This window comes from Rhinopithecus roxellana, chromosome 8, assembly GCF_007565055.1.
Source record: "Rhinopithecus roxellana isolate Shanxi Qingling chromosome 8, ASM756505v1, whole genome shotgun sequence".
NCBI lineage: Eukaryota > Metazoa > Chordata > Mammalia > Primates > Cercopithecidae > Rhinopithecus > Rhinopithecus roxellana.
In genome coordinates, this window is record NC_044556.1 from 42,921,422 (window position 1) to 42,934,769 (window position 13,348).

Consider the following 13,348-nt stretch of genomic DNA (forward strand, 5'->3'; position numbering starts at 1 on the left):
GACCAGCCTGGCCAACATGGTGAAACCCCATCTCTACCAAAAATACAAAAATTAGCCAGGCATGGTGGCATGCACCTGTAATCCCAGCTACTTGGGAGGCTGAGGCAGGAGAATCACTTGAACTCAGGAGGTGGAGGTTGCAGTGAGCCAAGATCGTGCCATACACTCCACCTTGGGCAACAGAGTAAGACTCAGATTAAAAAAAAAAAAAAAAAAAAAAATTGCCGAGCGTGGTGAGCCTGTAGTCCCAGCTACTCGGGTGGCTCAGGCAGGAGAATCCTGAGCCTCCACCTGGAGGTGGAGGTTGCAGTGAGATGAGATTGTACCACAGCACTCCAGCCTGAGAAACAGAGTGAGACTCTAGCCAAAAAAAAAAAAAAAAGTGCACATTTAAAGTTTTTTTTTTTTTTTTTTTTTTTTGAGATGGAGTCTCACTCTATCGCGCAGGCTGGAGTGCAGTGGCCAGATCTCAGCTCACTGCAAGCTCCGTCTCCCGGGTTCCTGCCATTCTCCTGCCTCAGCCTCCTGAGTAGCTGGGACTACAGGCGCCTGCCACTCACCCGGCTAGATTTTTGTATTTTTTTAGTAGAGACGGGGTTTCACCGTGTTAGCCAGGATGGTCTCGATCTCCTGACCTCGTGATCCGCCCGTCTCGGCCTCCCAAAGTGCTGGGATTACAGGCTTGAGCCACCGCGCCCAGCCACATTTAAAGTTTTTAATCTCTCTGCATAGTCTGTTTCTTACAAGTTGCTTCGTTTGTCTCTACCACTCATGTTAGATGCTTTCTTCATGTATCTGGTGATTTTTAGCTCCATTTATATTTGTGATAGAATTCTAAAAAGCTGATTAGAAAAACCAATTGTATTTTTATACACTAGACGGATTAAAGAATAATAAAAAGGCAGGAAGACTGGTTTTACTAAATAAAACTATAGTATTTTAAGGTATGATATGGGCACAAAGATAGACAAATAGATTAATAGAATAGAAAGATCCCGTACAGTTGTGTGTGTGCATGTGTGTGTGTTGTTGTTGCTGTTGTTTTGGGGCTTTTTTGTTTTATTTATTTATTTATGTATTTTTAGCTGGGATTACAGGCGCCCACCACCACGGCCAGCTAATTTTGTATTTTTAGTAGAGACGGGGTTTCACCATGCTGTCCAGGCTGGTTTTGAACTCCTGACCTCAGGGGATCCACCTGCCTCGGCCTCCCAAAGTGCTGAGATTACAGGCATGACCCACCATGCCCGGCCTATTTATTATTATTATTATTTGAGGCAGAGTCTTGCTCTGTCACCCAGGCTATAGTGCAGTGGCATGATCTCTGCTTACTGCAACCTCTGCCTCCTGGGTTCAAGTGATTCTCCTGCCTCAGCCTCCTGAGTAGCTGGGATTACAGGTGCACGCCACCATGCCCGACTAATTTTTGTATTTTCAGTAGAGACGAGGTTTCGCCATGTTGGTCAGGCTGGTCTTGAACTTCTGACCTTGTGATCCACTCGCCTTGGCCTCCCAAAGTGCTGGGATTACAGGCGTGAGCCACCACGCCCAGCCACCACTCTTTTTTTTTTTTTTAATTTTTTAATTTTATTTTATATTTTGAGACAGAGTCTTGCTCTGTTACCCAGGCTGGAGTGTATGGTGCAATCTCGGCTCACTGCAACCTCTGCCTCCCAGGTTCAAGTGATTCTCATGCCTCAGCCTCCCAAGTAGCTGAGATTACAGGCCTGTACTACCATGCCTGGCTAATTTTTGTATTTTTAGTAGAGACAGCAAGTTATCTGCCTGTCTCAGCCTCCCAAAGTACTGGGATTACAGGCGTGAGCCACCATGCTTGGCCTTTTTGAGAGAGAGTCTCACTCTGTTGCCCAGGCTGGAGTGCAGTGGCATGGTCATGGCTCACTGCATCCTTGACCTTCTGGGCTCGACATCGTCCCACCTCAGACTCCTGAGTAGCTGGGACTACAGGCATGCACCACCATGCCCAACTAATTTTTAAAATTTTTTTATAGAGACAGGGTTTTCCTATGTTGCCCAGGCTGGTCTCAATTGTTCCTCCCCACTCAGCTTCCCAAAGTGTTGAGATTACACGTGTAAGCCACTGTGACTGGCCTCAGATTTGCCCTCTTAACCATAGTACTAAAAGCTTTTGTTGTTGTTGTGATCGGGTCTCACTCTGTAGTCCAGGCTGGAATGCAGTGGTGTGATCATAGATCATGGCAGCCTCGAACTCCAGCCTGCAGAGATCCTCCTGCTTTAGCCTCCTGAATAGCTGAGACTACAGATGTGGGCCACCATGCTCAGCTAATTTATTTATTTATGTTTTTTGAGATGGAGTCTCGCTCTGTCACCCAGGCTGGAGGACAGCAGCACAATCTCGGCTCACTGCAACCTCCGCCTCCTGGATTCAAGTGATCCTCCTGCCTCAGCCTCCTAAGTAGCTGGGATTACAAGTGTGCACCACCCCACTAAGCTAACTTTTTGTATTTTTAGTAGAGTTGGGGTTTCACCATGTTGGCCAGGCTGGTCTTGAACTCCTGACGTCAAGTGATCCGCCCACCTTGGCCTCCCAAAGTGTTGAGATTACAAGTGTGAACCACAGTGCCCGGCCTGCTTGAACTCCTGACCTCAAGTGATCTGCCCACCTCAGCCTCCCAAAGTGCTGGGATTATAGGCGTGAACAATGATGCCCAACCTGCTCAGCTAATTTTTTAAAAATATTTTGCCGGGTGTGGTGGCTCACACCTTTAATCCCAGCACTTTGGGAGGCTGAGGCAGGTGGATCACGAGGTCAAGAGATCGAGACCAGCCTGGCCAACATGGTGAAACCCTGTCTTCACTAAAAATACAAAAGTTAGCTGGACGTGGTGGCACATGCCTGTCGTCCCAGCTACTCAGGAGGCTAAGGCAGGAGAATCGCTTGAACTCGGGAGGCAGAGGTTGCAGTGAGCTGAGATCGCACCACTGCACTGCAGCCTGGTGACAGAGAGAGACTCCATCTCAAAAAATATATATATAAAAAATATACAAATATATATAATATTATATATTATATATTAATAATTATATATCATATATATTTATATATACAAATATATATTATCTATGTAATCATATATATGCAATCATATGTAATATATATTTGTATTATATATTATATATTAGACATATAAATCTATATATTTATGTTATACATATAAATTTATATATATATTTTAGAGACAGGATCTTGCTATGTTACCTCCACCTCCTGGGCTCAAGTAATCCTATCTCAGCCTCCCAAGTAGCTGGGATGATAGGTGCAGTCTAACACACCAGGTTAAAAACTTTTATAATGAGAAAAGGAAGCCTGGGCAACACGGCAAAACTCCGTCTCTACAAAAATACAAAAAATAAATAAATAAAAAACCAAAAAAAAAAAGAAAAAATAATTAGCTAGGCATGGTGGTGTCTGCCTGTAGTCCCAGCTATTCAGGAGGCTGAGGTGGAAGTATTGAGCCCAGAAGGTCGAGGCTACAGTGAACCAACATTACTCCCCTACACTCTAGCCAGTGTGACAGAGTGAGACCCTGCCTCAAAAAGAAAAAAGGACCTGGTAACATTTGTGCCAGGTGTATTTTCTCTAACATACATAATAATTTTTTTTTTGAGATGGAGTTTTGCTCTTTTTGCCCAAGCTGGAAGGCAATGGCATGATCACAGCTCACTGCAACCTCCGCCTCCTGAGTTCCAGCAATTCTCCTACCTCAGCCTCCCAAGAAGCTGGGATGACAAACATGTGCCACCATACCTGGCTAATTTTTGTATTTTTAGTAGGGATGGGGTTTCACCATATTGGTCAGGCTGATCTCAAACTCCAGACTTCACATGATCCATCTGCCTCGGCCTCCCAAAGTGCTGGGATTACAGGTGTGAGCCACCACGCCCAGCCACATAACAATTTTTTTTTTTTTTTTTTTTTTTTGAGACGGAGTCTTGCTCTGTCACCCAGGCTGGAGTGCAGTGACCAGATCTCAGCTCACTGCAAGCTCCGCCTCCCGGGTTCACGCCATTCTCCTGCCTCAGCCTCCCGAGTAGCTGGGACTACAGGCGCCCGCCACCACGCCTGGCTAGTTTTTTTTGTATTTTTTAGTAGAGACGGGGTTTCACCATGTTAGCCAGGATGGTCTCGATCTCCTGACCTCATGATCCGCCCGTCTCGGCCTCCCAAAGTGCTGGGATTACAGGCTTGAGCCACGGCGCCCGGCCCACATAACAATTTTTTTTTTTTTTTTTTTTTTTTTTGAGACGGAGTCTCGCTCTGTCGCCCGGGCTGGAGTGCAGTGGCCGGATCTCAGCTCACTGCAAGCTCCGCCTCCCGGGTTTACGCCATTCTCCTGCCTCAGCCTCCCGAGTAGCTGGGACTACAGGCGCCCGCCACTTCGCCCGGCTAGTTTTTTGTATTTTTTAGTAGAGACGAGGTTTCACAGTGTTAGCCAGGATGGTCTCGATCTCCTGACCTCGTGATCCGCCCGTCTCGGCATCCCAAAGTGCTGGGATTACAGGCTTGAGCCACCGCGCCCGGCCCACATAACAATTTTTTAAGGCCAGTAAAGTAAGGAAAATTTACCCACGTACTTCCTCAGTTACCTCATGAACTCTCTAGTCAGTGATCCACACTTCCACACCCACACCCTTTTTTGGGAATCTGATGTATCCCTTTCTAGAAATTCTAGAAGTTTTCCTGAAATTATTTCTAGTTATCTCCTAAGAAAAATCATTTTTCTTAGGCTGGGCGCTGTGGCTCAAGCCTGTGATCCCAGCACTTTGGGAGGCCAAGACGGGCGGATTACGAGGTCAGGAGATCGAGACCATCCTGGCTAACATGGTGAAACCCCATCTCTACTAAAAAATACAAAAAACTAGCCGGGTGAGGTGGCAGGCGCCTGTAGTCCCAGCTACTCGGGAGGCTGAGGCAGGAGAATGGCGTGAACCCGGGAGGCGGAGCTTGCAGTGAGCTGAGATCCGGCCACTACACTCCAGCCTGGGCGACAGAGCAAGACTCCGTCTCAAAAAAAAAAAAGAAAGAAAAGAAAAATAATTTTTCTTTTCTTTTTTTTTTTTTTGAGATGGAGTTTCGCTCTTGTTGCCCACGCTGGAGTGTGATGGCGCGATCTCGGCTCACTGCAACCTCTGCCTCCTGGGTTCAAGTCATTCTACTGCCTCAGCATGGGATTACAGGCACCCGCCACCATGCCCAGCTAATTTCTGTATTTTTAGTAGAGACGGAGTTTCACCACGTTGGCCAGGCTGGTCTTGAACTCCTGACCTCAGGTGATCTGCCTGTCTCAGCCTCCCAAAGTGCTGGGATTACAGGTGTGAGCCACCAAGACTGGCCTCTTTTTTTTCTTTTTTAATTTATTTCTTGCTCGAGAAAGAAAAATCATTTTCTACTTGTGCCTGACCCTTACTTATGAAATCAGGTTTTAGATGTAGAATAAAAAATTAAGGAATAAGGAGAAGGTAGAGGACCAAGATAATTTCGGAAGTGTTGAATGGTTCTAGAAACTGAAATAGCCTTGACAAAACCAAGACAAATAATTAGCATAAATAAAGGTTTTATTGGTCAGTTTGGGTGAGTGACAAACTGACATGCCCCCAATTCACTATTCTACATACTTGCCCCTGAGGTGGCAAGAGGACAAGCTAAGCTTATTAATGGTGGGCAATGGGTGAAAGGTGGAAAGGACTTTGAAGGCCTCTGAGGGTTAACAAGGCTACCGGGACCGGAACCAACGTCCTAGGAATAAGTCCAGGATGGAGAAGGCATCATCCAGGGCTGGAGATCTTGGTGATTCTGGATCTAAGGAAGAAAGTCATACACATAAATAGGCTAAATGAAAGAGACCAGGCAGAAGCAAAGGAGAGAAATAATATTCAAGGGTAGAAGAGTAAGATTTCCCTTCCCCAAGGAATCTTGAGATGAACCCCTTTGTCTTTTAACTTACCACCCCTAGGACCGCTATCTGCTTCGTGTCGGGTTACTGTAGTCTCTGTCCGGCCCTCACTGTCCACCACAGTCCGGCGCTCCTCCACTATCTACAAGGAGAAGTCCCCACCATATTCCTAACATCACTAAAGATAACGCTCAGCAGATTCTTTATAGAGATCCCTGTTTCTTTACAGAGATTCCTGTTTCAGGGCATTCATTCCCTGGCCACAATTTCCTTTACCTTTTTCTTTCAACTCACCCCATCTGGTTTAGTGATCTTGGTCACAGAGATGCTCTTGAAATAGGATTTGGGTTGGGGCTGTAGAACCGGGCCAAGACCCTCCTGGGAAACCTGGGAATCAAGATCTGGAAGAGCAGAGAGATGAAGAAGCAGGAGAGAAAAGAGTCCAAGGGAAAAAAGGAGACAAGTGTACAGGAAGAAACTTCAGGGGGGGAAAATGGACAGAATTTCAGAAGAATAACAAAAGGCTGATAAAATTCCCCTTCCTCCAGACTTACCATTGTCCTCTCTGGTTCTAGGATGGGGGTCCACAGGCCATATGTCATCAAACTGCAGAAGAAACCATAGTAAGTGAAAAGACACCTTCCAATCTGAAACTTGAAAGGTCATAGACCTCAAACTACTCCCGAGCTCCAAAACCCACTGCCCCGGGAGAAGTAATTCCATTCAGAATAGCTTTATTTACACACTCCTTCCTCCTTCCTGGCTGTTTTATGTATCCTTCTACCAGAAAGACTTCCCAAACTGATATATGCCTATACTCTGTGCACAATCCTGCCTTATCCAAGAATTATCTAGACCAGTGGTGGCTTATTGTTTTGTTTTGTTTTTAAAGAAACAGAACACCCATCTCTCCCCCAAAGAAAATCCCACAAGCTTAATAGAGAAAACAGAAAACACTAAATGGAGGGCTTAGGATTCCAGCCCAGGGCTATCAGATTCAAACAAGAATTGCAATCTTTGGCTAGGCATGATGGCTCACACCTGTAATTCCAGCACTTTGGGAGGCCAAGGTGGGTGGACCACCTGAGGTCAGGAGCTCGAAAGCAGCCTGGCCAACATGGTGAAACGCAGCCTCTACTAAAAATACAAAAATTAGTGGGGCGTTTGGCAGGTGACTGTAATCCCAGCTACTTAGGAGGCTGAGGTAGGAGAATCACTTGAACCTGGGAATTGGAGGTTGCAGTGAGCTGAGATTGGGCCACTGCACTACAGCCTGGGTAACAGAGCAAGGCTGGGTCTCAAAAAAAAAAGTGCAATATTTGTACTTTTTTTTTTTTTTTGACATGAGTCTCCACCTCCTGGGTTCAACCAATTCTCCTGCCTCAGCCTCCCGAGTAGCTGGGATTACAGGTGGCCGCCACCACGCCCGGCTAATTTTCTGTATTTTTAATAGAGACATGGTTTCACCATGTTGACCAGGCTAGTCTCGAGCTCCTGACCTCAGGTGATCCACCCTCGGCCTCCCAAAGTGCTGGGATTACAGGCGTTAGCCACCGCGCCCGGCCAGTCTTTGCACTTTATTAGTGGTCTCTCACAAGCTCTCACTTCAGGACCCGATGGGATACTCACCCTATGAAATGGTCTCTGGGAGCCCCAGTCTGGTGCTGGTTTGGGGGATTCACTTCTTCCATCACTCTCCAAGACCCCCCCAAAGATCCTGGGCTGGTGACTATCTGGATACTTAAGCATTGAGTCCCGAAGTGTCTGTCCCTCCCGCAGTCTCTCACCAGGTGTCTCTGACTCAGGACCTGGGAGTTCTGCAGAAAGGTGGCAGGTGTTTGCTGGGGTGGGAAAGGACTTGGGCTCTATAAATCTCCCTGAAATCATCAGTCTTCTCACACTTCCCATCCCCCAGCTACTCCCTGCAGGCTCTTTATTTCACCCACCAACCCACTAGAAACCACAGGTTGTCCCTCAGGGAAAGCCACACACCAGGAGGATGGGAAGGCAAGGTCCAGGCCCCCATATCGCTGAAGATGCTATTGAAATCTCGTACTAGGTCATCAAAGCCGAAGTTATCGTGGAAACGTATCCCTCCTCCTGGGCTGAAGCTGAAGCCGAAGCCAAATTCCTCAGGGGGGTGCTGAGAACTATGGAACCTTGGGTTCCCACGGCCCCATGAACCCCCTTCTTCCTCTTCTTCCTCCTCCTCATCATCATCTCGAGTCATCCCTCCAAAAAAGGGATCTCTGTGGCTGAGAGTGGAGGCAGATTGGCTACCAAGATGTCAGCAGGATTTAAGCCATAAAATCAACTCATGGGTGGCAAAGTGGGACAAGAGCAAGGGGTCTGGGAAGCTGGGGAGAGGGTCGGAGGACTGGTTGCCCCATCAAAACATTAATACAATGGCTGACAGTTTTTTTTTTTTTTTTTTTCCATCAAAGTCAGACCTCAGCTCGCAGCTCCCTTCTTACACCTTCCCCCAGAGTCCCTCCCCTCTCTCCCAAGGTCCTGCTCACTTGCTCACTGTCCTATTCTCCCGACCCCCACTGTCTTCTCCGCCCGGGTCCCTGTTGCATCACCCCAGGTTCGAGAAAGGCTTAGTTTGCTGTTTCTCCTCTTAACGACCGCCTTGGTTACTGTGGCGGGGTGAGTGTTCAATGTTGCGACTTCTGTCCTCTCTACAAGAGTTGAAGGAGTGGGACAGAGGATGTTTTTCCAAAAATAAGACGTAGGGGTCAAGCTCCCCTCAGACGACCCCCACCCTTGTCCAAGCCGGACCTACTCTCACCTCCGAGGTCCAGAAAAGCCGAAAAAGCCCCGAAAGAGATCAAAGAGGCTCATTCCCGTATTGGGACGCGAACCTTTGAACCCCTCCAGTGGTCCATTCGCAGAAGGGGCAAACCTGTGCGGCCCTGTGGGAAATTGAGCGAGGCGTCAGCCCACGCTACCGGAAAGCACGCCCGCGATCTTGACACTGTCGTAAACGACTGTAAGCCGGACGTGCAAAGGAGGCGGGACGGAAAGTCTTCCTCAAATTTGAAGGGCTTTATCTTTACCCCACCTTTTAGAGACCAGTTTCCGTGACGGTAGTGGGCGTGACGCACTTTCAGTTTCCTATGACCGCCTTCCTCCTAAACCTGTTCTTCTTTCTGGAGACAACTCAGTCCGAAAAGCCATTTCGAGGGTTTGACTCTGGATGGCACCCGGATAAAGCCGCCAGAGGGCAGCCCAGCCGCACAAATGAACCGGCTTGAGGGCATCCCTCAACCTCCCCACCCCCGGGGCTGGCCAGCCTAACAGCAGAAGCCACTTCGCCCCTTACTCGGGCGTTCTTATTGACTCACCTGGGTGACGTCTGCTCCTTCTAGTATTGAATTCCCCCAGAGAAGAGATCAAGACATAAGAGACGCATGGACTTAACTTCCTCCACCTCTCTAGCTACTAGGGAGTTTGTTATAACCATATAGGATTCTTTTATCTAAGCAGGCTCTGCAACCAGCAAGACAAAGGATTTGTAAGGGAAGGGAAACTAGTTGTGTCCTGAGAAGAAACAAATTGGGGGCGATAAAGAAGTATCCCTTTGGTATCTTTTTTTTTTGAGACAAAAGTTTTCTCTCATGTTTCCCAGGCTGGAGTGCAGTGGCACCATCTCGGCTCACTGCAACCTTCGCCTCCCAGGTTCTCTCCTGCCTCAGCCTCCCGAGTAGCTGGGATTACAGTCATATGCCACCCTGCCCGGCTACCTTTGTATTTTTTGTAGAGACGGGGTTTCACCATGTTGACCAGGCTGTTCTTGAACTCCTGACCTCAGGTGATCTGCCCGCCTTGGCCTCCCAAAGCGACTGGCCTCATTTTTTTTGTTTATTGTTTTATCATTGATTTTCAAAGCCTATCCGAGACCTGTCTCTCCCTGTACCCCATCCCCAAGCCAGACTTGGCTCTAGACTCTTTTTCAAAGAATTGGGTATAGCTATGTCACAGAAAAGCACCCAAGAAGCAACTACTACAGTAGTCCATTCCTAGGGGGAATGTGCCCCAAGGTTTTCTTTTATTTCGTTTTTGGGGTACAGGTGGTATTTGGTTACAAGGATGAGTTCTTTAGTGATTTCTGAGACTTTAGTGCACCTATCACCCGAGCAGTGTACACTGTACCCAGTATGTAGTCTTTTATCCGTCACCCCACTCCAAGATTTAGTTCTGTCAGACGATACATGATACCTTCACTTTTTTAGTTTATTTACCTGGACCCATCTAAGTCATAACTTAAAACTCTATAAAGCCATTTTTTTCCTTTGAAATGGTCTCAGCTCCTTCTTGATCCTCTCCATTTTCCACCCAATCTCCTCTATCCCTCTCCCTTTACTGCCTGAAATCGGCTGTAGATGTAGCAGTTTCTGGAGGAAATGAAGATTTGTGGTGGTTCTTTCCAGTCACCAGGTTGTGAAAGTCTTAGGGGTGAAGGGAAGGAAATCCCCTCAAGGACAAGATACTACTACCACATTAAGGTCAGGAGTTCTTAAAGGGCGAAGATTTCATTTTATTCCACTGCCTTCAGGGGCCTGCTAGAGGAGGCCCCGTTGGTACAGTAATACTTATTCACCAAGCTGGTCATCGACGAAATTGAGGATGTCCTAGACGGAGCAAGAATAGGCAGAGGCTGAAGGTAGAGGTTTTCTTTTTATATATACAAGACACATTAATCCATTAAATTTGAGGACACAGTACAAAAAAAAAAAACCAAAAAAAAAAAAAAACACTTCAACTAATTCATCTGACAATGCTGTTCATATTCATGACGCCATTTTTTTTGTTTGTTGTTGTTGTTTTCCTAATAATAAAGGAGGAGACTTAGGGCTGTTGGGCTGATATATATTTGGGAGTCCCACCTCCCCACCTCATCCGTACACCACCAGGGTGAACAGGAGGAAGCAAAGGAAGGGCAGGGCCCATAGCAAAGTTTCATAATCTTGAATGCAAGAGGGGAGAAGGAATGGAAGGGGGGAAAAAAAAGGAGAAAATACAAATCCTATAATACATACAACAGGGTGGGGATGGTATAGGAATGGGACAGACATGAAGCTGAGGCATGGGGTGGGCCGCTGGGGGTGGGGGGCAGCGGAAACCCCCCACATTCCTTTCTCTTTGATGTTGTTTCCATAGTTTCCAGGCTGAGAAGCCCTCTCAGAAGATGGGACCGGGAGAAGAGGGTCAGGGCCTCAGTTGGCCCCCCAGCTGTAGCTGTTGTAGGCAGACTTGTTGGTCTGGGGCTTCTGCGGGATGGAGCTGGTCTGGCTACGTTGCCCGCTGCCCGTCTGCAGGGGAATGGGAGGATGACGGGGAGGAAAAAGGTGTCTAGTTAGTGGTACAAATTTGTAACATCTTCAGGTGGAGATGTGCAAACTGTCTTGCTCTCCCATTCCCCTCACTACTATTAGAACCATAGAAAATTTAGTCTGCATAGCTGCTAAAGCCCCTTTCTTACAAGCAGGAAGGCATTTTTGACTTTTAAATAGGGAAAAGATGAAGAGGGCAAGATACCTTTGGAGATAAGGTAGTGAGTTAGTTCTACTCATTTTCAATTCTACCTTCTCCTACTACCCACCCCTTCTCTCCCCTGCTCTTGGAGATGAGTGATCACAAGGCAATTTCATTTCCATTGATCCCCATGAATGCCTCAATTTGGAAAGCTGTCTTTGAGAGGAAGGAAGTCCTTATTCTAGCTCCAGCCCCCTATAATGGAGCTCTCAAGAGGCCACTTGCATTGCCCCACAGATCCCCACCCCTACCACACATCACATCTGTAAGCCCATTTCAGGCAGGTACGAGAGGCAGTCTGAGGCCTCAGGCTGCAGATGCTGCCCCAATAATCTTTTCCATTCTGGTAACCAAATGTTTTCCACAGTTGGGGAAGGGTACAAAGATAAAGAGGGTGTTGGGGAGGGGAGAAGGAGAGAGGAAGGGGAGGCCAGAGAGCTCAGCAAGGTGTTTGTGTTTGTGTATCCCGATTTGTGACCGCGCAGTCTTTTCAAGTTCCCTGAGGCTGTGAAGGTGAAATGGGGACTGAAAAGGAGTGGGTTCAAGCATATGATCATTCAATTTCATTACCTGCTCCTCCTGCTGGCGCTGGCAACAGAGAATCATCTGCAAATATGGTAGCTGAGGCAGAACCAGGATATATGGAAAATAAAGGGACAAACTTTGACAATAGAACTCCACCATTAGAAGGGAAAGCTAAAATGTCAGGGAAGAGGGAAGGCTGGGAGAGGAAAGAGGGGAGGTGTGACCCAGGTCTGATGGGATGAGGACAACTGTGGCACAGGAGGAGAAGGGCACCAAAGGAATTGGGCAAAAAAGGTTTCAATCTGGCCCCTTCTCTGAGATACCCTTTGCCGGCCGCTCGTGTTATGTGCGCTTGTGTCTGTATGTGCTGTGTGCCCATGACTGGCGCTGGGGAGGGATTGGGTGAAGGTGGTGGTGAGGAAGGGTAAGAAAAGGAAAGGGAAGGCAGTTTTAAGGGATAGGAAGAGGAAGGGAAAGGAGAGAGGGGGAAGGGCTATTACCTGGCCATCCTGCTGCAGGTGATGGTGAAGGATCTGAGAGTGCGGCTGCTGATGGGGGGTCAGAATGTGCATAAAGGGGGCAGGTGGGTAGGCAGCAGCTGTGGCCGGATTGATGGGGCCCCCACTTCCTAGGGCTGAAGGCAAGTTGAAGGAAGCAGCAGGAGTACCGGAATGAAAACCTTGTTTCTCAAAGGACTGCTATCCAGGAGGCCAGGAGGAGACAGAGTAAAAGGGATCAGCAAACCAATCTTGGGATTTTCCTGAGCTCAGGCTCCCTGACCCTCAGAAAGCAGCATGGTGTCACAGAAGGCACAGTACACTTGAAATCACATATTCAGGTCTCAGTCACAGCTCTGCTCTTATTTAATAACTGTGTGAACCTGGGCAAACTACTCAACCTCTTAGCCTCAGTTTCCTCAGATATAAAACAGGGACACTACAAACCTGTTGTAAAGATCAAATAGGCTGGGCATGGTGGCTCACACAGAGTTCGAGACCAGCCTGGTCAATATGGTGAAAACCCATCTCTACTAAAAATACAAAAATTAGCCAGGCATGGTAGTGGGTACCTGTAAATCCCAGCTACTTGGGAGTCTGAGGCAGGAGAATCACTTGAACCTGGGAGGCAGAGGTTGCAGTGAGTCAAGACTGTGCCACTGCACTGCAGCCTAGGAGACAGAGGGAGACTCCATCTCAAGAAAAAAAAAAAAAAAAAAAAAAGGCTGGGCACAGTGGCTCACGCCTGTAATCCCAGTATTTTGGGAGGCCAAGGCGGGCGGGTCTCCTGAGGTTAGGAGTTTGAGACCAGCCTGACCAACATGGAGAAACCCCATCTCTACTAAAAATACA

At 47.6% G+C, this 13,348-nt stretch overlaps 2 protein-coding genes across 15 annotated transcripts in view; both read right to left on the bottom strand.

Annotated features, from left to right (window-relative positions):
• Window positions 1–5,580: 5,580 nt before the first annotated feature.
• On the bottom strand, window positions 5,581–8,988 carry HAX1 (HCLS1 associated protein X-1). Of its 3 annotated transcripts, none has more exons than XM_010364696.2 (7): window positions 8,728–8,988; window positions 7,929–8,191; window positions 7,566–7,753; window positions 6,491–6,542; window positions 6,231–6,337; window positions 5,988–6,078; window positions 5,581–5,842 (listed from the first exon to the last, which is right to left on the bottom strand). In XM_010364696.2, exons 1-7 carry the CDS (start codon window positions 8,778–8,780, stop codon window positions 5,757–5,759), a joined length of 840 nt encoding a protein of 279 aa, XP_010362998.1. In that variant the 5' UTR covers window positions 8,781–8,988; the 3' UTR covers window positions 5,581–5,756. The 3 variants fall into 3 exon arrangements, with proteins under 3 accessions (XP_010362998.1, XP_010363000.1, XP_010362999.1); XM_010364698.2 differs by having other exon boundaries at window positions 7,929–8,047; window positions 8,728–8,913; XM_010364697.2 differs by lacking the exon at window positions 5,988–6,078 and having other exon boundaries at window positions 8,728–8,922.
• A 963-nt stretch (window positions 8,989–9,951) lies between these two features.
• The window catches only part of UBAP2L (ubiquitin associated protein 2 like), a 55,646-nt gene continuing 52,249 nt past the window's right edge, over window positions 9,952–13,348 (bottom strand). For 2 of the 12 annotated variants that reach the window (XM_030936736.1, XM_030936732.1), the window contains exons 26-28: window positions 12,500–12,697; window positions 12,045–12,095; window positions 9,952–10,570 (exon numbers count right to left, since the gene is read on the bottom strand). In XM_030936736.1, the coding sequence (XP_030792596.1) occupies window positions 10,532–10,570; window positions 12,045–12,095; window positions 12,500–12,697 (288 nt within the window). In that variant the 3' untranslated portion in view covers window positions 9,952–10,531. Of the gene's footprint in view, window positions 10,571–10,597; window positions 11,252–12,044; window positions 12,096–12,499; window positions 12,698–13,348 lie in introns of those variants that run through there. The other 10 variants (XM_010364706.2, XM_010364705.2, XM_030936735.1 and 7 more) reach the window with 7 other exon arrangements.

Coding starts and splice junctions, on each gene's coding strand:
- HAX1 (XM_010364696.2), bottom strand. CDS start 8,780: ATGAGCCTCTTTGATCTCTTTCGGGGCTTTTTCGGCTTTTCTGGACCT. Junction 8,192..8,727: donor GGCTTTTCTGGACCTCGGAG/GTGAGAGTAGGT, acceptor CTCCACTCTCAG/CCACAGAGATCCCTTTTTTG. Junction 6,338..6,490: donor TAGAACCAGAGAGGACAATG/GTAAGTCTGGAG, acceptor CTGCTCTTCCAG/ATCTTGATTCCCAGGTTTCC.